The sequence below is a fragment of the Zingiber officinale genome, chromosome 3A (assembly GCF_018446385.1).
Source record: "Zingiber officinale cultivar Zhangliang chromosome 3A, Zo_v1.1, whole genome shotgun sequence".
Taxonomy (NCBI): domain Eukaryota; kingdom Viridiplantae; phylum Streptophyta; class Magnoliopsida; order Zingiberales; family Zingiberaceae; genus Zingiber; species Zingiber officinale.
In genome coordinates this window covers 32,808,231-32,832,524 of record NC_055990.1, presented here as the reverse complement: position 1 = coordinate 32,832,524, position 24,294 = coordinate 32,808,231, and the positions used below count along the sequence as shown (strand labels likewise).

General features: G+C 35.6%; 1 protein-coding gene across 1 annotated transcript; it reads left to right on the top strand.

Annotated features, from left to right (window-relative positions):
- The first annotated feature begins 20,947 nt into the window (after window positions 1–20,947).
- LOC122051682 lies at window positions 20,948–23,966 on the top strand. Its single transcript, XM_042612900.1, has one exon. The coding sequence runs from the start codon at window positions 21,688–21,690 to the stop codon at window positions 23,854–23,856; it is 2,169 nt and encodes a 722-aa protein (XP_042468834.1). The 5' UTR covers window positions 20,948–21,687; the 3' UTR covers window positions 23,857–23,966.
- The last annotated feature ends 328 nt before the right edge of the window (window positions 23,967–24,294 follow it).

Sequence of the window (24,294 nt, the reverse complement as noted above, 5' to 3'; positions counted from 1 at the left end):
TCATTATTGGGGCATGATTGAAACATTAGGAATATTTTAATGAATTACTCTTCAATAAACTGAATAATAAACTCAATTTAAACATTTTGTTGCCCAATTTTTTTTGGTTTGTACTTTATCATATGAATTATAAATAAAATAGTTTTGGCTAAATTATTTTTATTTTTTAGTGTTATTGATATTGTTAGTTTGAATAAAATTAGGTTTTGGATTTCTAGTTGCAATTTTATGAAGTGAATATGTTTGTGTTTTATCTTCTTCAATTGAATGATTGAAAGATAGTAATTATCAATAAACTAAATAGCGTACTCAATTTAAATAGTTTGATACCTAATTTTGTATGTTCTGTACTTGATGGTATGACTGATAAAATAATTTATTTTTGCTAAATTGTTTGTTAATGTATTTTTATGCAGAAATGGGAAAGAAACCTCTAAAAATAAAGGTGGCAGGGAGCAAGAGAAAGAGAAGCAAGCAATTTTATTCTCATTGTTCACTGACATATTTCAGAGAAGTTGGATAAAGTGTTACCAAATTTGGGTAATAGACAAAAAGAGAGGATTTAAAACACTCCACTTGCTCCATGGCTCGAGATGCCTAAGATGCCCATTAGTAGTACCATAATAGATTTAGTTTTAAAGAGATTCCAGTAGTTGCTTTCTTGTTCTTTCTTATTTGGTAACAATATTGTAGTTCCATTCACATCTACTGAGTTTAGCATTGTCCTTGGTTTGGCGCATGTGGGGAACTTGTTGATCTCGATGCGAGCATGGAGTCCAATTTTGTCACTCGGCTATTTAGAGAAAAAGTTGGCAACGTAAATAGGACCACGATTCATGATAATATACATTTATTAGATGGATTAGAGAAGGATTCTGAAGTGAATGATTTTGTTAGGTTGTTTATTTATCTTCTATTTAACTGTGTTATTTTTTCTTGTTGGTAACTAATTCACTCCTCGATTTATTATGTCTTACATTGATAACTTGACGAGGTTCTTTGATTACTCATGGGGAGATGCAACATACAGATTTTTATGCCACCAAATTATCTTACATAGTGGTAATGACAAGGAAAGGTTGGGAGCAAAATGTATATAGACGGTTGTACTATTGGCTTGATGGCAAGTTTTAAAATTTTGAAATACGATTTTGATATGTTTTATATTATTATATTAATCTCTTTATGTATGTAGTCATGGTTATATGAAAAAATTCCTTCATTTGGACATGTACGTTCTTTATGTTGTTTCCCCCAGTTGTTTATTAGGAACAGAGTAAGATTTCAATCAAATATGATGCTACTGAGAGATTATTTATAGCTATTGATTTTATTAGGATAAGTTGCTATATGTTTTAGTATGTTTTTTTGTAAATATGATTGTAGAAATGATGTTTTATTTATAATTGTGAAAAGATGTTGGATATAGTACCATTTCCAGAGGAGAAAATACTGTTAAGTGGAAAGCTAGGAAGTTTTTCGATAAATATATACAAAAATGAAATTATTATGTCAAATAATGATGATAAGATGTTTTTTTTACTATATTACTCTTATTTTTTAGGTGTCATGTTGTGTGAGATGTTTTAGATTTGATAATACGATGAGGATGATTGAACCAAGTGGTGTAGATAAAAGTAATGATAAAGAGGTTGAAAAAGTTAGTGAAGTTTTAGATAGGTTGAAAGACTTTGAAGAGAATAAGAATATTAAGGTTGAAGTGATGGTGAGAATGAACATGCTGGGTTGCTCGGCTATGTGAATGTGGAAGTGAACATTGAGTCAATTGCTAAATTTGATGATGAGGTTGATTTGATAGTAAAAATGTTCTTTCTCAATTGGAGAAAGAAAACACATGATCAATAGGATTTGATTTAGGAAATGCTTCAACTGATGAGAGGCACAATGGTGATGGATTGGAAGAAGAGCACGTTTATGGTAGTGACATTGCTACTTCAAAAGCAGAAAAGATCAACCTTTTTCAATCTTCTATTGTGGATACTGTGAGGACTAGGGTTGACCGTGTGCCGAAAAGAAAGGTGTCGATGCTTGTGACTCTGCTTAGCTTAACACCAAAATGCAAGAGGGGGGGGGGGGGGGGGGGTAGATGGAGCATAAATCCTTGATTTGTTATTTTGAAGTCTAATAGTTTTATATTGTTGCTAACCATGTAGGCATATAGGTCAATTTTATGGTAGATGTTAAGGAGGAGGACGACAAGAGTTCTGCTTAGACTAAAATGAATGCATATAAAAGGAGAATTGATTTTGTGGGCATGAAGAAGCATGTAAAGAAGAGAGAAAGTTGTTGATAGATTTTCTCTCTAGGGAGGAATTGCAGTATGTTTATTTTTGATATTTTAATTTTTTTTATAACATTTTTTTCTCAAACTTTAAAATGGAAATTATTTTCTCTTCCTATAGCGTTGTCATTTGGAAAGATGAGTTCTTGAGCTTAACTAGACCTATATTCTATTCTTTTTTGTTTGGTGAGCCTGTTGGAAGTCAAATCATAAATGTTTTCATGAGGATTATGCAAAAACACAGTCCAACTTATGGATTTGAGATTTACTATATGAACACAGCTATGTAGGTTCGTAGCCAATTTAAATATTGGACCATTGATATTTGATTTTACTTCTTATTAGATTAAGATACATGATTATATCTTGTTTTGAATGTGTAGCAAGAAGTGTTTTAGCACTTGGAGCTATACTGTAAACATAGGCAAATATGAAACATGGATTATGGAGCTTTTCTTGCAAGGTTGACATCCACGACTAGGGGTAGATTGTAGGAATTGAATGAAGATCTATTTAGAAGTTGCAAATATATCATTTTCTTAATTAATGACAGGTGACATTGGTATTTGTCGATTTTTAAAACATCTGAAGGTAATTTCAAAGTGTGGAATTCAAATCATGATTCATTTGAAGTTGGGATGACTAAAGTTTGCATGAGTTTAATGATATTCTACTCCAATAAGTCTTAAGATCGTAATATTAAACCATTCCTTTTTTTGTAAGCATATTTTTTGGTTGGTTGCATACTCCATCTTTCAGGATTAGACATAGGCAGTCATGAGATATTGAGAGAAAAGTGTCATCATCAAGGTGCAACTCTAGATTGTGGCGTATATGAATGCACGTGGGTGGAATGTTTATCTCGTGACACAAATGATATGCAAGTTTGCAAATGATGTAAAGATGAGCACTTATCAGACCTGTGTTGCATCAACTATATTATCAGATGATAATGGATTGTTGAAAAATATATTTGACTAATTTATCTCATCTTTTGCTTCTTATGGTAAAACAAATGCAGTACGATGCGAGTTTGAATTTTGCCATTGTATGAAGTTTTGTACTATTGATTTTTTATGGTACAACAGATGTAGTATTGATGACAGACATATGACTTAGTGATCAAAAAATTATTGTAAAATTTTTTATTGATTTTTTTATTCTGTTAATATAATTAGGTACAAAATATCTAAAATCAAGTATATATGTATTTTAATTGGGTATAATTATATAAAAATTGAATATATATGTAGTTTAATTTAGGTATATATGTAGTTCAATAAGTCTCGATGCCTTAAAAATTAGAGCATAATTGACTCTAATTAAGGTATATATGTATGTGATATTAGTATGATTTATAAATTATGTGGTACATTTGGACTCAAGTTAGACACTACTTGAGAATGTTATGATCAATAGAACAACTATGGATGAGACTCCCTCGATAGGTCTCGTTACCTTAAGAAATTTGGTGCAATCGGGTACAATCAACTTATTATTTCACATTCCTGATCAAGGTATATGTGTATTTGCCATATAATTCACTTTATTAGGTACTAAATATTCAAATTCAAGTATATATGTAATTTAATTGAGTATAATTACAGAAAATTTGAGTATCTACGTATGAAACTCCCTTGATAGGTCTCATTGCCCCAAGAAATCAGGTACAATTGACTCCAATTCAGGTATATATGTACACAAATGTAGTATGATTTATAAATTATCGGGTACATTTGGATGCAAGTTAGACACTATTTGAAATGCTATAGTCCCCACTAATCAATATGATGTTGTTGTCAATAGAACCGCTATGAATGATTATTTCATCGAGAAAACATTGACACAATAACATCAATATGGGTGAACCAATATGAGATTCAATACTTCTTAAGTAGAAGAGGAAAATGCATGTCATATATGTTTGACATCACATGATGTGGTATACACCCTTAACCAAATCCTAGAAGAGGTTAATGTTGTGAGTTTTTTGACCATATGACCTAGTTTCATTGATCATATAACATGGATTAAGGTCAATGACACTATTACTCGACTTATTGTTTAACATTCCTAATAAAGATACATAATTCACTATATTAGGTACTAAATATCCAAATTCAAGTATATATTTAATTTAATTGAGTATAATTATAGAAAATTTGAGTATTATGAGATTTCCTCAATAGGTCTCGTTGTCTCAAGAAATCAAGTACAATTGACTCCAATTCAAGTATATATGTACATAAATGTAGTATAATTTATAAATTATCGGGTACATTTGGATACAAGTTAGCCACTATTTGAAATGTTGTGGTCCCCACTAATCAATATGATGTTGTTCTCAATAGAACCGCTATGGATGATTATTTCATCGAGAAAGCATTCACACAATAACATCAATATGGGTCAATATGAGATTCAATACTTCATAAGTACAAAAGGAAAATGTATATCATATATGTTTGGCATCACATGATGTGGTATACATCCTTAACCAAATCCTAGAAGAGGTTAATGTTGTGAGTTTTTTGGTCTTATGACCTAGTTTCATTAATCATATAACATGGATTAAGGTCAATGTTACTAGTGCTCGACTTATTGTTTTACATTCCTGATCAAGGTACATAATTCACTTTATTAGGTACTAAATATCCAAATTCAAGTATGTATATAATTTAATTGAGTATAATTGTAGAAAATTTGAGTATCCAAGTATAAGATTCCCTCAATAGGCCTCATTGCATCAAGAAATCAGGTACAATTAACTCCAATTTAGGTATATATGTACACAAATGCAGTATGATTTATAAATTATCAAGTACATTTGGATGCAAGTTAGATGTTAATTGAAATGTTATGATCCCCACTAATCAATATGATGTTGTCAATAAAACCGCTATGGATGATTATTTCCATTGAGAAAGCATTGACACAATAACATCAATATGGATGAACCAATATGAGATTCAATACTTCATAAGTAGAAGAGGAAAATGTATGTCATATATGTTTGTCATCACATGATGTGGTATATACCCATAACCAAATTCTAGAAGAGATTATTGTTGGTGAGTTTTTTGGTCATATGACCTAGTTTTATTGATCATATAATGTGGATTGAGGTCAATGACACTATTACTCGACTTATTGTTTCACATTCCTGATCAAGATACATAATTAACTTTATTTGGTATGAACATTCAAGTATGTATGTAATTTAATTGAGTATAATTGCAGAAAATTTGAATATCTAGGTATGAAACTCCTTCGATAGATCTCATTACCTCAAGAAATTAGGTACAATTGACTCCAATTCAGATATATATGTACACAAATGTAGTATGATTTATAAATTATTGGGTACATTTGGATGCAAGTTAGACGCTATTTGAAATGTTATAGTCCCCACTAATCAATATGATATTGTTGTCAATAGAACCGCTATGGATGATTATGTTGGATCGTGAAACGTCGATAGAGGGGGGGGGGTGAATATCGATTCGAAAAATAGTGTTAAAGAGAGTTAAACGCAGTGGAATTTAAAAAACAATAGACACAGTAATTTTACTTCGTTCGGAGCCTGTGACGACTCCTACTCGAAGGCACGTACTCCGTGAGTACTTTCGTTGGACAATTCACTAGCAATTCGAAATAATGATTACAAAAATAGTACAATGAATGCTAATGAAAGTTAAAACAAATACCGACAAGAATTTAATAAAAAAGGAAGGAGCGTATTGTCGGAACTTTGTTAGCGTCGCAGAAGCGCAGAGCAGTAGAGCAGACAGTAAAAGACTTTCTTTTCGTTGTTGTTTTGAAGCTCCCCTCTGACCCTTCTTTTATATGAGGCTCGGGGCACCCTGGATCCCTTCTGGGCGCCCTGGTGGGACGTGGCAGGTCCAACCAGCAAGCTCCACGTGGCGACGCGCGAGTTTGGATAAAACTTACCTCCGGGCGCCCGGATCCCTTCCGGGCGCCCGGACCTCCTATTTCCAGGAACTCCTTCTCCTGCAAAATAGAGTTAGTCCGAGGCAAATATATATCCTGTAAAACAGATTGTTAGCACAGTTAAAGTTCAACAAAGTAATAGAAAAAGAGTATGACTTAGATTCCGTCTTTCCGAGACCGGAATCTAGTCACGATCTCGACTTAGATATCCGAAATGGATCTAAGCAGTATCGACGCCTAATGTTCCCTTCCCGAGAATGCGTCCTCGCAGTCACTCCCCTCCAGTGACTTACCTCACTTACCTGCCAGACGTTCGGTCAGCCCGTCGACCCGTCTGGACTTTGTGCCAGCTATCCGGTCAGCCCGTCGACCTAGCTGGACTTCTCGCCAAGCGTCCGGTCAGCCCGTCGACCCGCTTGGTCTTCTCGCCAGCTATCTGGTCAACCCGTCGACCTAGCTGGGCTTCGTGCCAGACATTCGGTCAGCCCGTCGACCTGTCTGGACTTCTCCTACACACTTGATCAAAGTGTCAGACAACAACAAACTAACTTAACCTGATTTGTCATTTATCAAAACCTAGGTTAAATCGTTAATGCTAACCGCACCAACAATCTCCCCCTTTTTGATGGAATGACAACCTGGTTAAGTTAGTGAAAACATATGCAAGAAACAACATGCATTTATGTGGTTTTAAAGGTTAGTTTGTATTTTCAAATTGGTTTAGCTAACTTAACCACCTAACCCTCCCCCTTTGGCATTCATCAAAAATAAGCATGGATTAAGTAGGCATAAACATAGACTTCAGACAAAGTAAGAAATAATGTCAAGTTAATCTGGGAGAGTTTAAAACATAGATTATTTTGCTCTTATTTCTTAAATCTTTGAAAAAAAAAACCAAGTCTTGAAAGATAGCTAATTTTTTAAGTATAGTTTTTAAGGTCAAAGTTAAAAATTCAAGGTTTCAAACATAAGTTTTCAAAATCAAAATTTCAAAACTAAGTTTGAAAAAATATATTTTTCAAAACCGATTGAAATTTATTTTTCAACACTAAGTTTGTAAAAGATTCAATTTTCAAAATTAAGGAAAATGATTTTGAGAAGCTTAGTTTGTAAACTTAAGTTTTGAAAAATCTAATTTCCACAATTTTCAATAACAAAGCAATTCTTAAAACTAATTTTTGTAAAATTTTAACTTTCAAATCAAATTGTCAAAATTAAGTGAAAAAAAATTCAATTTTCAAAACTAAGTTAGATATAATTTTCAAAATCAATTTTCTAACAAAAAGTAAAACCCAAAACAACTTAGTTTTATAAGAGTTAGTTTTCAAAAATAAGTTTAAGAAATATTTAAGAAAACATTTTTCAATCACTAATGTTGAAAGTATTTGCTAAAAATATTCAAAACAGAATATTTTTTTTAAAAAAAACAAAGGAGTAAAATTCTTTTTTTCAGAATCAAATTTTCAAAAATAAAAAAATTGCACATTTTTAAGCAAGTTGAGTTTAGACTTTGATTTTCAAAGATAAGTTTAACAATTCAATTTGAAATACTGAAGTAGTTTTATTTCTCCCCCTGAACCTGACATTAACTCAAATGTCTAACCAGTTTGTTACTGACTGACTTATCAGAAGATAGCAGCTTTCACTTGGTTAGTCAAGTTAAGTTCAATCTTAACTTGATTAATGTATATTTTGTATTTAATGCCCAGACTTATATCGATGCACTGAAATAAGCATCTTAAGTTTTAGGCAAGTGGCCTATACATCTCACCCCTTTCTATGTTCGTCAATCACAAGCAAGTTAAGCCTAGGGTTTTGGTGAGATGCTCAAAACTAGTCCTATGGGTACATGCTTTCTAAGGATTTTGAACTAGTCTAAGGCTAAAAATATATTTAAAAATCTAAAATAAGGAAAGTTTTGAAAATGAAATATGTTTTAACCTATAATTTGAGAATAACCATTTTTGAAAAATATTTTTGAAATTTGAAACTCCTAGTCTATTAAGCACATTCCTAGATTTCTACGCAAATTGCTAAATTCACTTTCAGGGAGTGGTTTAGTGAATATGTCAGCTAAGTTTGACTTGGACTCAACGTATTTGAGTTCAATATCACCCTTAGTAACATGATCCCTGATAAAGTGGTGCCTGATTTCAATGTGTTTGATTCTTGAATGATGCACTGGATTTTTTGTTAAATTTATTGAGCTAATATTGTCAATTAAAACTTTGACATTTGTGATTTTTAAGTTGAAATCTTTTAAAGTGTGCATCATCCATAATAATTGGGCTACACATTCTCCTATGGCTATGTATTCTGACTCAGTTGTAGATAGTGCAACACAATGTTGCTTTCTACTAAACCAGCTAACAAGTGATGGGCCTAGTAGTTGACATCCACCACTTATGCTTTTGCGGTCTAATTTGCATCCAGCATAATCTGAATCAGAATATTCTATTAATTCAAAGTCATTGGTCCTAGGATACCAAATTCCTACGTTTGTTGTTCCCTTAAGATATCTAAAAATTCTTTTGACTTGAGTCAAATGGGATTCTTTAGCACAGGTTTGGTATCTAGCACACATACTAACTGCAAATAGGATATCAGGTCGGCTTGCAGTTAAGTAAAGTAGACTACCTATTGCACTTCTATAATACTTTAGATCCACTAGTTTTCCATTTGGGTCATTGTCTAAGATTGTGTTACTGCCATGGGTGTTTTTATTTCTTTTGTATTTTCCAAATTTTTTAAGTAATTCTTTAGTGTATTTATGTTGATAAATATAATTTCCTTCATTTATTTGTTTAATTTGTAATCTTAGAAAATATGTCAATTTTCCTACTAAACTCATTTCAAATTCTTGTTCCATTAGGTTGATAAATTCTTTTAAAAAATCTGAGTTCGTTGAACCAAAGATTATATCATCTACATATATTTGTGCTATAAATATGTCGTTATTTAGTAATTTAACAAACAAGGTTGGGTCAATTTGACCTTGGTTGAATCCTTTGGATGTTAAGTAAGATGTTAGCCTTTCATACCATGCCCTGGGTGCTTGTTTAAGTCCATATAATGCTTTCTTTAACTTAAAGACATAATCAGGGTGTTCTAGATCTTCAAATCCAGGAGGCTGACCTACATAAACTTTTTCTTTTATCAGTCCATTGAGAAAAGCTGACTTAACATCCATTTGATATAGTTTGAATCCCTTATGGGCTGCATAACTTAGTAACATTCTAATGGATTCTAATCTGGCTACTGGGGCATAGGTTTCATCGTAGTCAAGTCCTTCAACTTGACTGAACCCTTTGGCAACTAGCCTAGCTTTATTCCTAGTAATTTCCCCAGTTTCACTTAATTTGTTTCTGAATACCCATTTTGTTTCGATTATTTTCTTATCTTTAGGTGGTGGTACTAGATCCCAAACTTCATTACGCTCAAATTGAGCTAGTTCCTCTTGCATAGCGATGATCCAATCTGGATCAAGTAGGGATTCAACTACAGTTTTGGGTTCAATTTTTGAAATCAGGGAAATTTGACTTAAATTCCTAAAGGATGATCTAGTCTGAACCCTTAGGTTTGGGTCACCAATTATTTGATCAGTTGGATGGTTAGGGTTGATTCTTATAGTTCTAGGGGGTTGATTTACTTGAGTGTGTTCATCTTCTTCATGATCTAGGGATTGATTGGTTTCTTCAGGATTATTATTTTCAATAGGTTGAAGTTGAGTTTGTCCTTGGGTTTCTTCAAACTTTACATTTGTGGTTTCCTCGATTTTTAACGTAATTTTATTATATATTCTGTAACCCCTACTGTTTAGAGAATATCCTACAAAAATTCCATTTTCTACTTTAGAGGTAAATTTTCCTAAGTGTTCTCTGGTATTTAAGATGTAGGCTGGACACCCAAATACTTTAAAATATTTTATGTTGGGTTGTTTGTTATAAAACATTTCAAAGAAGGTTTTATTATGTCTTTTATTTAATGTCATTTTATTTTGCACATAGCAGGCTGTACTAACAGCTTCTGCCCAAAAATATTTAGGTAAGTTATATTCATTTAACATAATTCTAGAGGCTTCCAGTAAAGTTCTATTTTTTCTTTCTACAGTTCCATTTTGTTGGGGGGTTTTAGGACACGAAAATTCGTGATGGTAGCCATTCTCAAGACAGAACTTGTTAAAATTATGATTTTTAAATTATCCCCCATTGTCACTCCTAATTCTTTTAATTTTAAGATCTTTTTTGTTTTCAATTTGTTTGTAAAAGTTTGTAAAGATTTCAAAAGTTTCGTCTTTATGTTTTATAAATTTTACCCAAGTAAACCTAGAATAATCATCTATTATTACTAAACAGTATAAGTTTTCATTTATGGATTTGACTCCATGGGAGTCAAAAAGGTCTAAATGTAGAAGTTCTAATATTGAGTCGGTTTGTGGCTGATTGGTTGGTTTGTGAGTGGATTTTGTTTGTTTACCTTGTTGACAAGCATTACATATGGTTGAATCTAGGTTAGATATTTTGGTAAGCCTCTCACTAGTCCATTTAATTTGCTTATATTTCTAAAGTTGGTGTGAGACATTCTCCTATGCCATAACCAAGTTTCTTCTTTTTGTGTTAAATAACACTTAATTGAAGAGGTGGTTAAGTTGATAACATAGATGTTATCTTTTCTAAAACCTTTTAGGCTTATAGTAGGATTATCTAGATGTTTGATTAAACACTCTGTGGATAGAAATTTAACCTTATACCTAGTATCACACAATTGACTTATACTCAGAAGATTGTATTTAAAATTCTCGACAAGTAGAACATTTGTAATTATGAAATCTATTTTTAATTCAATATTACCTATCCCAATTACCTTGAGTTTGCCGTTGTTTCCAAAGGCAACTGTTTCTAAGCTTTTGTAAGTGAGTTGAGTGAACTTGGTGTGATCTCCAGTCATGTGTTTGGAGCAACCACTGTCCAAAATCCACTTGGTTTCCTACAATGAGTTAATTTTTTTTTTAAAAAATAATTTTTAAAGTTAAAGTTAAAATAATTTTAAAAGTAATTTTTAAAGTTAAAGTTAAAATAATTTTTAAAGTTAAAATAATTTTTTAAAATAATTTTTAAAGTTAAAATAATTTTTAAAGTAATTTTTAAAGTTAAAGTTAAAATAATTTTTAAAGTTAAAATAATTTTTAAAGTTAAAATAATTTTTAAAGTTAAAATAATTTTTAAAATAATTTTTAAAGTTAAAATAATTTTTAAAATAATTTTTAACTTAATTTTAAAATAATTTTTAAAGTTAATTTAATTTTTAAATAATTCAAAATTTAATTTTAATTTGAAATTTGAAATTTAATTTTAATTTGAAATTTGAAATTTAATTTTAATTTGAAATTTAATTTTAATTAATTTTAATTTAATTTAAAAATTAATTAATTTAATCCTTATTCATCTCACCCGATCTAGATTATCAATCAGGGTATCCTACAATTTTGTAAGATGAATTAGATTTAATTATAGAGTTTGGTTTAACTTGTGTTAGATTCAGGTTTAGCTTTGGTCTCTACAAATAGGCATTTTTCGGATAAACTTCTAAGCTTGGTGAGTCATATGGACGTCATTAGAAGTAACCAACCTTTCGATGTTTTCCGAATAGTCCTATCCACGGAGCTTAGTACTAAATCTTGGTCTAACTAGTTAGGATCCATTTAAGGGTAGCTTCGGTCAGTTCCACTTGGCCAAATGCACCAGATCGAAACCATATCTTTCTAGACATGCGATGTCCAAGCTTCCCTGACGTACTATCATCCAAAAACTTCACCAGTACCATGATTCAAGTTAAACTGGATTCATTTTTAACTAATCTTAATTATCCTGTCAGGCTCGTTTATTTGGGTTACCCTATCGGGTAAGTTAGTTTTGGAGGTGCCAGCTATTCTGGAGCCTCCCCCTGAATTATTGACCCTTAATTTAAATTTTTGTTTTAGGTTTGTGTCTATTTCTTTTAGAGTTATAATTAACTTGGTGATAATTTATATTTTGTTGAGTTTTAAAATGTTTAAATTTTGATTTAGGTTTGTATTTTGGTTTTTGATTTGGTTTATTCGAGTTTATATAATATATTTTTTCTTTGGGTATATAATATTGATTAAGTCCTACTTGCGTGATCAAACACGCTTTCAGAACCCAAGCTTGATTAGTTGATTTGTATTGAGTTATTAATGATTTAAAAATTTTATTTGAGTTCGACTTGTATCCGAGTCCGGTTTTATTATAACATGCCTTTTGATTATTCAAGATTAAGTCTAGATTTTTTGATCTTGTAGTGAATTTTTCTAGCATTTCTTTTAACTTATTGATTTCTGATTTTAATGATGAATTCTATTCAAGTATCAGATCTTGAGTCGGATTTGAATTTTTTATTTGTTCCTTGAGGTCTTGATTTTCCTCAAGGAGTGATTTGTTTTCATTTTCTATTTTAACTAACTTACTATTTAAGCAGGAAATAATTTTGAAATTTTTTTTGTTTAAATTAAAATATACCTCATCCGGGCCTTCGGAAACGAGTACAGACTCGTGGCTTGATTCGGGTTCCGACCCGTCTTCCGATTCGTCTTCTGTTTCAACTTCGTGGGCCATCAGCGCGAGGTGACTCTGGTGCTTCTACTCTTCTACCTCCGATTCGTCCGAGGAGGAATCGTCCCACGTTGCTTCGAGGGCCTTCTTTTTAGTTGGCTTCGGTTTGTCGAATTTCAGTCTTGGACATTCGTTCTTGTAGTGTCCCTTTTTGTTGCATCCGAAGCAAGTCACATTCTTTTGTTCCGCGGGAGAACTGATCTTTTGAAGGTCCTTTTTGCTGAAGCTCCTTTTTCTCCTAGTGAACATTTTTCTTACCAAGTTCACCAGGTATTCTTCGTCTTCGGAATCTTGACCGGAATCTTCTTCAGATTCAGACTTGCTCTTCTTTTCTTTGGATGAACCTGCAAATAAATCAATACTTTTCTCGGCTCCAGCATTAGTTTGTTCATGTAATTCTAACTCACAGAAAAGCTCGTCTAATTTTAACTTAGATAAATTTTTCGAAATTTTGTAGGCATCTACGATTGATGCCCACAAGCTATTACGAGGAAAGGCATTTAGTGCGTACCTTATTAAATCTCTGTTTTCCATCTGATGGCCTATCGCGTGGAGTCCGTTGAGGATGTCCTTGATTCTCGCGTGCAGTTGACTTGCCATTTCCCCTTCCTGCATTTTTATATTAAATATTTTATTCAAAAGTAAATCTCTTTTCGTTACCTTTGCGTCGCTTGTTCCTTCGTGCAGCTCGATCAATTTGTCCCATAATTCTTTAGCATTGTGATGCGGTCCGACCCGGTTCAGCTCTTCTCGTGTTAGGCCGCAGTGTAGCGTATTGATTGCTTTGTTTTCCGTGGACGCCTTTTTCCTCATGTCCGGAGTCCACTGTTCCGTGTCTAGTGGATTTCCGGAGTTGTCGGTTGGAGCTCGGTAGGCCTTTATAACGCTGAGCCATTGATCGTAATCCGTCTTTAGGTACACCTCCATTCTTTTCTTCCAATACGAGAAGTCATCCCCGTTGAATAGGGGAGGACGTACTGTGCTGAAGCCTTCTAGTTGAGACATTCTACACACAAGTAAACAACGAAAAAAATGTTCCAAGACTTGGTCTTGGATTAGTAGTGTGGGAGAAAAAAAATAATAGCTGTGTCTAAGTTGGTGTTGCACCAATTTAGATTTAATTGCAACGAGAAAAAAATTCCCAAATTAATAATAATATCAACTTAGAATTAAGCGTAAAGAAAAAAAAGAAAAAAAAATCTTTTCACCCCCTGTCTGATTGGTGGTTGCACCAAATCAGAGCGGTACCCGCTCTGATACCACTTGTTGGATCATGAAACGTCGATAGAGGGGGGGTGAATATCGATTCGAAAAATAGTGTTAAAGAGAGTTAAACGCAACGGAATTTAAAAAACAATAGATACAGTAATTTTTACTTCGTTCGGAGCCTGTGACGACTCCTACTCGAAGGCCCGTACTCCGTGAGTACTTTCGTTGGGCAATTCACTAGCAATTCGAAATAATGATTACAAAAATAATACAATGAATGCTAATGAAAGTTGAAACAAATACCAACAAGAATTTAATAAAAAAGGAAGGAGCGTATTGTTGGAGCTTTGTTAGCGTCGTAGAAGTGCAGAGCAGTAGAGCAGGCAGTAGAAGACTTTCTTTTCGTTGTTGTTTTGAAGCTCCCCTCTGACCCTTCTTTTATATGAGGCTCGGGGCGCCCCGGATCCCTTCCGGGCGCCCTGGTGGGACGTGGCAGGTCCAACCAGCAAGCTCCACGTGGCGACGCGCGAGTTTGGATAAAACTTACCTCCGGGCGCCCGGACCTCCTATTTCCAGGAACTCCTTCTCCTGCAAAATAGAGTTAGTCCGAGGCAAATATATATCCTGTAAAACAGATTGTTAGCACAGTTAAAGTTCAACAAAGTAATAGAAAAAGAGTATGACTTAGATTCCGTCTTTCCGAGACCGGAATCTAGTCACGATCTCGACTTAGATATTCGAAATGGATCTAAGCCGGATCGACGCCTAATGTTCCCTTCCTGGGAACGCGTCCTCGCAGTCACTCCCCTCCAGTGATTTACCTCACTTACCTGCCAGACGTCCGGTCAGCCCGTCGACCCGTCGACCCGTCGACCCGTCTGGACTTCGTGCCAGCTATCCGGTCAGCCCGTCGACCTAGCTGGGCTTCGTGCTAGTCATCCGGTCAGCCCGTCGACCTGTCTGGACTTCTCTTACACACTTGATTAAAGTGTCAGACAACAACAAACTAACTTAACCTGATTTATCATTCATCAAAATCTAGGTTAAATCGTTAATGCTAACCGCACCAATAGATTATTTCATCGAGAAAGCATTAACACAATAACATCAATATGGGTGAACTAATATAAGATTCAATACTTCATAAGTAGAAGAGGAAAATGTATGTCATATATGTTTGACATCACATGATATGGTACACACCCTTAACCAAATCCTAGAAGAGGTTAATGTTATGAGTTTTTTTGGCCATATGACCTAGTTTCATTGATCATATAACGTGGATTAAGGTCAATGACACTATTGCTCGACTTATTATTTCACATTCTTGATCAAGGTACATAATTCACTTTATTAGGTACTAAATATCCAAATTCAAGTATGTATATAATTTAATTGAGTATAATTGTAGAAAATTTGAGCATCCAGGTATGAGTCTCTCTCGATAGGTCTCATTGCCTCAAGAAATCGGGTACAATTGACTCCAATTCAGGTATATATATACACAATTGCAGTATGATTTGTAAATTATCAGGTATATTTGGATGCAAATTAGACACTAATTGAAATGTTGTGGCCCCCACTAATCAACATGATGTTGTTGTCAATATAATTGCTATGGATGATTATTTCTAGGGGGATTAAGGTTAATGACACTATTGCTCAACTTATTGCTTCACATTCTTAATCAAAGTATATAATTTACTTTATTAGGTACTAAATATTCAAATTCAAGTTTTTGTACAATTTAATTAAGTATAATTGTACAAAATTTGAGTATCCAAGTATGAGACTCCCTCAATAAGTCTCGTTGCCTCAAGAAATTAGGTACCATTGATTCCAATTTAGATATATATGTATATGATTTAGTACTATTTGTAAATTATTGAGTACATTTGAATGCAAGTTAGGAACTAATTGGAATGTTGTGGTCCCTACTAAATAGCACTAATTGATTCCATATACTATACTCAAATTCAAGTATGCATGTAATTTAATTGGGTATAATTGAACAACATTTAGGTATGAAGAATTTGCATAATTTGTACCTAAATGTTAACAAATGGTACCATATTAATGGGAAACTTATGTTTTCTAACCAAGGACTGACGAGAGAGTTGAAATTATGGTTAGAGAATTTGTAGAATTTGTATAATTTGTACCTAAATGTTAACAAATAGTTCCATTTTACATTAAGTTGGTATCATGTTTCATTAAATGGTACCTAAAATTGAAAATGGTAATGAGATCCAAACTTTATAGCAAAATGGATGGAACATTGTACAACACATGCTTATTGAGGAAATATCACTATATATCATATATGGGGAAGGGTTAATTAGTGATTATTAACATGCTCATGATATCATATTTTAGTTAATTATTGATCATTATTATATACCTAATTTCTCAATATTTGTACTCATCTTTGCATTTCATATACCCAATTTATCAAAATTTATACTCAAATTTCTGGCATAAATTGGATATGAATTTGCCATCCATAAACCCTCTACTTCAACCAAAGCATATATCAAATATCAAAACACAAGAACATATTATTCAAGTGTTTAACATTATCCACAAACACAACATTCACTAATACATGATACAAAGTTAACCTAAACCCCAAACACAACTATAAGTTCCCAACATACATGATACAAAGTTAACCTAAACCCCAAATACAACCATAAGTTCTCACCACACAACCACATATAAAGACACAATACATCATAATATACTACAACAACTAGACAAACCAAGTCTTGCACAACATTTCCAAAAAGAGAACCATCAAATAATACGTAAATCACTAATGTTACCGCTTGAATGTGTATGCCATCTCGAATGTAAGACCATGCTTGATTCTCCTTCTAGCAATATCTTTTTCTTACGAAAGTGTAAAAAAAAATTTATCAAGCTACCCATAAAAAATATACAGTAAGATTGTATAAAACTAAGTGTGATATATATTTACTAACAAATGGACAAGTTGAAACATTGAAACACCATTTTAATGAAATAAATAAATACAGATAGTTTATAGCTTCTTTGTAGCTGTCTCTGTTGTGGCCTTTTGTATGACAACAACTACACTTTGACTCACGTGTTTTTAACTTACGATGGTATTCTCTTAGACCTCCTACGACCTGGTTGACTACTCACATTAGGAGCATTGATTACATTCCTTCATCAAGATTTGTCTTGATAATGTCAAAAGTTGGGATTGGATTAATAATTCCTTTGTATGTTTGGCGATACATTTCAGTCTTGAAATACTTGTCATAAAAATCATATAACGACAACAACTTTGACTCAATAGCGGTGCAAGCGTACTTGCATAGAAGTTTATTGATCAGCCAAGCTCTGCATAAACAACTTTTATCCATTAAATAAACAACAAAGGATTTTCCACCATCAACTATCTCAAACTTTCAGTTACATGACCAATACACTCTTAAATTTTAGGATTCAAGATAAACACTAGCAATAGCCTTCTCCTTTCTCGGACTTAATTTCTTAACCATTACCAATGTCGATTCACGTCACAAGTGCATCATGTTCATGATTTGCATCCACATGTGGTCCACCATAGCCACAATAGGGAGATAACGAGCTGATTTAACCCTATTATTCCAACATTTGGCTATGTTATTATTTATAATACCCCATCTATCACTAAGAAAAAAAAACATTTGCCCAACTTTGTGGTTGGGAATGTGCAATAAATCCTATGGCAAGTGGCATGGACTATATGATATTGTTTATATATTGTTCATGCTCTTGAAAAGATGGAGTATACGCAGCTTTCTTGAACACTAAAGATCAGTGCTTTTTGTTATATTTTGGATAACTTCGTAACACCTAGAATGACAAAAACAAAAAATATTTCAAATTCAAAACATTCATAAGTTGCCCTCAAAACATGTATTAATATAAAAATTAAAGTAAAATTTTTCTAGACGAAAGTAAGTAATTAATTTACTTTTTTCACAAAATTATCCAAGAAATACCTCAACAATATAAATGGTGACTACCCACAAATAGTTGCTCAACTGCCTTCATAATCCCAGAGTGTCTATTGTAGAAAATAATGAACTCATTGAACGGAATACTTTGACATGAAAGTATGATACTTCTCAACTGATAACAAAACCATTCCCAATTGGTATTATTCTCCGCATCCATTATAGAATACGCAATTGTGAAAATATCATAGTTGGTGTCCTTCGACACAGCAACTAGGATACTACCTTTATACTTATTCTTTATATAAGTCTCATCTAAAAAAATCAATGGCCTAAAACCAGTAACAAAACCAATTGCACATGCATGGAAACAAATGAGTAACCGTTTAAATTTATTAGTTACGGGATCAAGCTCACACTCGATAATACTGTTAGAATTTGTTTCTCGAATAGAATGACAATACGATCTTAGCTTGTCGTAGCATACCTTCTCTGTGCCATGAATATCATGCATCGCTAACTCCTTGTCTTTCCACACTTCGCGGGTCTAACTCTATCTCATAAACTCTTTGCAAGTCTTTCTAAATTATATAAGGGCGATAAGAGGGCTCTACTCTGAATTTATCTTTCACAATATTAGCGATCCAAATTATATCGACTTTAGGATGCTCTCTACTATGTAGATTGTTCTCACCACATGTATGCTACAAGTTGTATTTTCGGATCCCAAATATACTATCTGTTTTATATTTTGAAGCATAAATTCTCCATCCATAATTCCTTTCACTACAAATAACAATAATCTTCTTGTTGTCATTTTTCTAGATAAAAATGAACGTCTTGTAACAACAACATAGTTTTTAACACATCTTCTAAAATCAGCAGCATCTTTAAATTTTTACCCTTCACAATGGATGCAATTAATCTAAGCATCTAGAGTATTCAGCAATGGAGCCTGGTCGATCTCTTCATCACTCCTTTATTGTGTGTGTTTCTCCTCAACCCTTACCAGTTTGATACAAAATTATTAAGATGCATCATACACAAATAAGTATAAAATAGGTACATCTCATACATACATAATGAAAGTATTGAATATAAATACAATTAGTAGTGTCAAATAAATGATATCATATGCACTTATGCCAAATGTAATATAAAATATTATCAAAACCACAATATAAAAAGGGATATAATAATTTACCTCCCAAAATTTAGGTTGTCTACATGTTCATTTCTACTCTTTATTATCAAATTAATCATGCTAAGTTTCATACACATACGAAGATGTATCATATTAAGGACATCATCATCATCATCGTTTAAAGTCACGTACATCTTATGCCACAGAGCTACATATTACAAAGTCATAGATTCAGGAATAATCTCCGCACATTTTTTGCCAAGACTCACAAGTATATCCATCAAATTACAACTACTGAAAATTAAAATCACAAACAACTGCTTCTTACACATACAACTACCTAAAAATGTAAGGTTGCAAAGCTCACTTCTAGAATCCATTTTCAACCTAATCCACAAAAACATAACATTTAATTCATAATATAAAAACTACAGATCAAATCTTCATTTATATAAAATTTAAGATAAAAAATAAATTTTCCAGAGAATTTCTAAAAATTGAACAATGTTTCGATTCAAGACCTAAATAATAAAAATTGGGCATGAAATCGACTACTCTAAAGAATTTCTAGATAACAGGCTCTACAATGAATATAAATAAAATACAAATATAATTAGAAAACTAAACCCTAATATTGGGCATGAAGTCAATTGTCAAAAACTAAGGCGCTGTTTCACTTTAATTGACAACAAATTACGCAAACCTAATCAGAAAATTAACCCCAAATCTCATAGAATCATTCAATTGAAAATAATTAAACACAAACCCACTCATAAAGTTACAATTTAAATGAAAAAAAAATATAAAGTTTAACAAAAAAATCTTACTTTTTCTCGAGTTAAGTGGTTTTTCTCTTGGTTTGAACAAAGTAAGGTGCCACTTCACTTCAAAGGTCTGGTCACCTCTCTAATCTTGGCCGCCGACTTCATTCGATGGACATGATTGTCGATGATTTAAATCTTTATGATAGAAGTAAATGTTGAGAATCGGAAGGAAAAAGGTATCAAAGGGTTTAATTAAAATTAAGAGTAATGAGATAAATTTGTATCCGTTAGGGAGTTAAAACAAATGAATATGAGTGAGAATGTATTTTCCTGATCCAGAGATAAAAAATAGTTTTAAAATAAATAAATTTTCAAAAATAAAAAGAAAATAAAAAGATGAATGGGATCGCCTATTGCACCCACCACTAGTCAGTCGGCATCATCAATAATGGTGCAGCCTCCGTATCAATTAGGTGAAGTTTAAGTTGGCCGACGTCATGATTCCAAATCTATATCTCTCACCTTTATGAATCTGCTCAGAAGACTATTAATACGTGAGATCATTGTTTGTTGCGTAATTATGAGTAAAATCTTGGAAAAAAAGAGTTCATGGGTTGGGAAGAACAGTAGAGTAGGCCTCTCTTCCAAGTAGAAACAAGGATGGGTCACCAAAAAGCTTATTTCAACAACTTCGAATTGACCTTGCCGTCAGTGTGTTTATGATCACCCCACTCCATTTTTAATCCCATCTTTATTCATCCTGCTCACCCAAAAAAAGATGCCCATAATTCTGCATTTCCCTTTTCGTTCCTCCATGCAGATCGAACATGAAATGGTAGAAGAAGAAGAAGTAGATACGATACATGATACGTTTACATGTGTGTATCTTTTTTTCAAAAAAAATTCAAAACATAAAGTACAAGATTATGCAGGAATGGACAATAGTACAAGAGGTGGAAGAGGAGTGGAGCCAGGAGGAGCAGGCAGCTGCTCACAAGAGAAGAATACAACACTCGCCTGCCTTTTTTCCCCCTCTCGGAGAGTGCCAAAGGCTTTGGGGATGTGTATAAATCTACAAAATCTTCCTGTTGGAGATTTGAGTTTCCGACTTAAAGGAAAGGCTGTCTCTCTGCTTTAGTGCTGCTTCTGATGCATGTAGTAGCAGGAGCAGGAGCAGGAACAGTAGCAGTCGCAGCAGCAGCAGCCATGGTGGTGGTGACTGAGCTAGGATGGGCAATCACCTACTGCCACTACTAGACGCCTATTTTTGCAGAGGCAAGCTGCTTGCGTGACTGGTCAAAGCTTCCTCTCTTCTACTCTCCTAAAATGACTTCCACATGCTCTTAAATTCGCTGCCTCAACCTTTTTCCTCCTTGTCGATTCCTCCTCCTCCTCCTCCTCCTCCTCCTTCTCGGTCGTCGTCGTCGTCGTCTTCTCCTTATTCTTCTTGATTTTCACTGCATTGTTCCTAGTCGTGGTGATTATAAAATACAAGGTGCTGCTTTTGTGGAGGAGAGGGGCAGCAAAAGGAAGGGAAAGGAAGGAAAATCCAATGATAGAGATAGTGACATTGTTGGTCGAGGTTCATTGCATGGACGGGCGAGATTCGAGCTACTGTTGCGTGAGGACTCGTTTGCTTTAAGTCTTGTTGTGGAGGTAACTGTTTCGGTTGTGCAGCTGCGAGGTATTATATATAGGGAAGGGGAAGAGGGAGTTGATGGAGGCGGAGGGGAAGGAGGCCGGTGGGGATGAGGCGGTGCCGGAGGAGGGGATGGTTAGCGGCGCGCGGAAGCGGTACGAGAGGCTGGTGGCGGTGAGGAGCAAGGCGACGAGGGGGAAGGGCGCGTGGTACTGGGCGCACCTGGAGCCGATCATGGTGACGCCGGCGGGGGCGGCGCAGCCCGCGGAGGCGAAGCTCCGGTGCGGTCTTTGTTATGCTATGTTTTCGGCGTCCAACCCATCCCGCACCGCCTCCGAGCACTTGAAGCGCGGCGCGTGCCCCAACTTTGCCTCGCCTTCGTCCGCCGCCGGGGCAGTCGATCCGCTGCCCATCTCCTCGCTCCCGCCGGCTTCGCCCCGCCTCCGCCCTCCAGTTATGAGGCGCCCCGCCCTGCCCGCGCCCCCGCCGCCTCCCAAGCCTGCTCTCGTTCTATCGGGAGGGAAAGAAGACCTCGTTGCGCTCGCCAGGCTGGAGGATAGCGTGAAGAAGCTCAAGAGCCCCATGGCCGCCCCCGCCGCAGCGCTTCCCAAGCCTCAGGCCGAAGCTGCCTTGGCCCTCCTCGTTGACTGGCTATTGGAGTCCGGAGGAGCCGTCTCCCTTTCCGCCCTCGACCACCCAAAGTTCCGGTCTTTCCTCAACCAGGTCGGCCTCCCCTCTGTTTCCCCCCGCCGGCTCGCCCTCTCTCAACTCCACGCCCGATACCTCGAGGTCCTATCCGACTCCGAGGCCAGAATCCGCGAAGCCGCCTTCTTCCAGCTCTCCTCCGATGGCTGGAAGTCATCGGCCACGTCATCAGACCACGCGATCGTGAGCTTCGCGGTGAACCTCCCCAACGGGAAAACATTGTTCCACCGCTCCATTCTCACTGCCGGTGGAGCGCCCTCTGGCTACGCCGAGGAGGTGCTATGGGACGCCGTCGCCAAACTATGCTGCAGTTTTACCGAACGGTGCGCCGGCATTGTCGCCGACCGCTTCCGGAAGACGGCGCTCCACAACCTCGAGAGCCGGAACGAACGCATGGTGAACCTCTCCTGCCAACTCGAGGCCTTCAACGGTTTGATCAAAGACTTCGCTCTGCAGCTCCCCCTGTTTCGAAAAGTCTCCGACCATTGCCTCAAGCTAGCCAACTTCCTCAACTCTCAATCTCAGGTCAGAAGAATTTTTCTCAAATATCAGCTCGAAGAGCATGGCCACGCTCGTCTTCCAAGAACTGCCGCCGCCGATGATGCCAATCAAGTCTCCGACAAACTAGCAGTGGTGGAGGATGTGATGGAATTTGCCCATCCAATCCAAATGGCCGCTCTCGACGAGGACTACAAGTTGGTCTACCGTGAAGAACAAATTGCTGGAGAAATGGCAGAATTGATCCAAAATGGTGGCTTTTGGACTGAGCTGGAGTCAGTTCACTCCCTAGTGAAGCTCGTGAAGGCCATGGCCCGTGAAATGGAGTCGGAGCGGCCACTGGTCGGGCAATGCTTGCCTCTGTGGGACGAGCTAAGGGCGAGGGTCAGAGAATGGAGTGTTAAATACAGCATGAACAGCGAGGTGGTGGAGAATGTGATCCAGAGGAGGTTCTTGAAGAACTATCACCCGGCGTGGTCGGCGGCGTTCGTGTTGGATCCCCTGTTTCTTGTCAAGGACACCAGCGGGAAGTACCTCCCCCCTTTCAAGTGCTTGGCTCCGGAGCAAGATAAGGATGTCGGTAGGCTAATCACACGGCTGGTGTCGCCGGAGGAAGCTCACATTGCGTTGATGGAGCTGATGAAGTGGAGGTCAGAAGGATTGGATCCTTTTTATGCACAAGCAGTTCAGGTGAAGCAGCATGACCCCTCGACCGGGAAGATGAAGATTGCCAATCCACAGAGCCGTAGGTTGGTGTGGGAAACCTGCTTGAGTGAGTTCAAATGCCTCCAAAAAGTGGCCGTGAGGCTCATCTTCCTCCATGCCACTTCGTGTGGAATCAAGCGCGATTCGTCGCTGATCCGGTGGATGCATTTGCATTCTCAATCAGAGGCTGCAAGGAAGATGGCTTTTATAACTGCTCATTCAAAGATTGCAAAGATGAATTTCTCAAGTGAAACAATGGATGTCGATATTCTGAGCATGCGAGAGGAGGAGGAGGAGGAGATGCTCGGTGGAGACATCGCAGGTGCTTCAGCAGTGTAACATCTGTTTTTTCTGAATTTTTTTCTTCTTCACTTCTTAATTCCTACGTTGATGAGTGTAGACTAGGATTGTAACTAGGAATGTTGATTCTTTGTTTGAGCTCTTGATCAGCCTTATTGTTCTTCTAACATCTACTCAAGATTTTGTTTGGAGTGGGAGTAGAGACATACAAGAACTATTAAATATTTGTTTCTGGTGATTGTTATATGAACTTCGAATTTGATTAGTTTGCAGAAGAAAAGTCTCAATCTTTGATCGACAACTTTCATAAAAAAAAGAGAAAGGCTAGTATATGGTGCATCATTCTCTGTTTTTTGGTTGAAGATGAAATTGTTCTTTTCCAGAGGAACTTATCATTATGCTTTTCATGTTCATCTCACAAGTTTACATTATGAGTTAAAAATGATGCAATGGATTCTCGTGCAACTTTCATCAGCT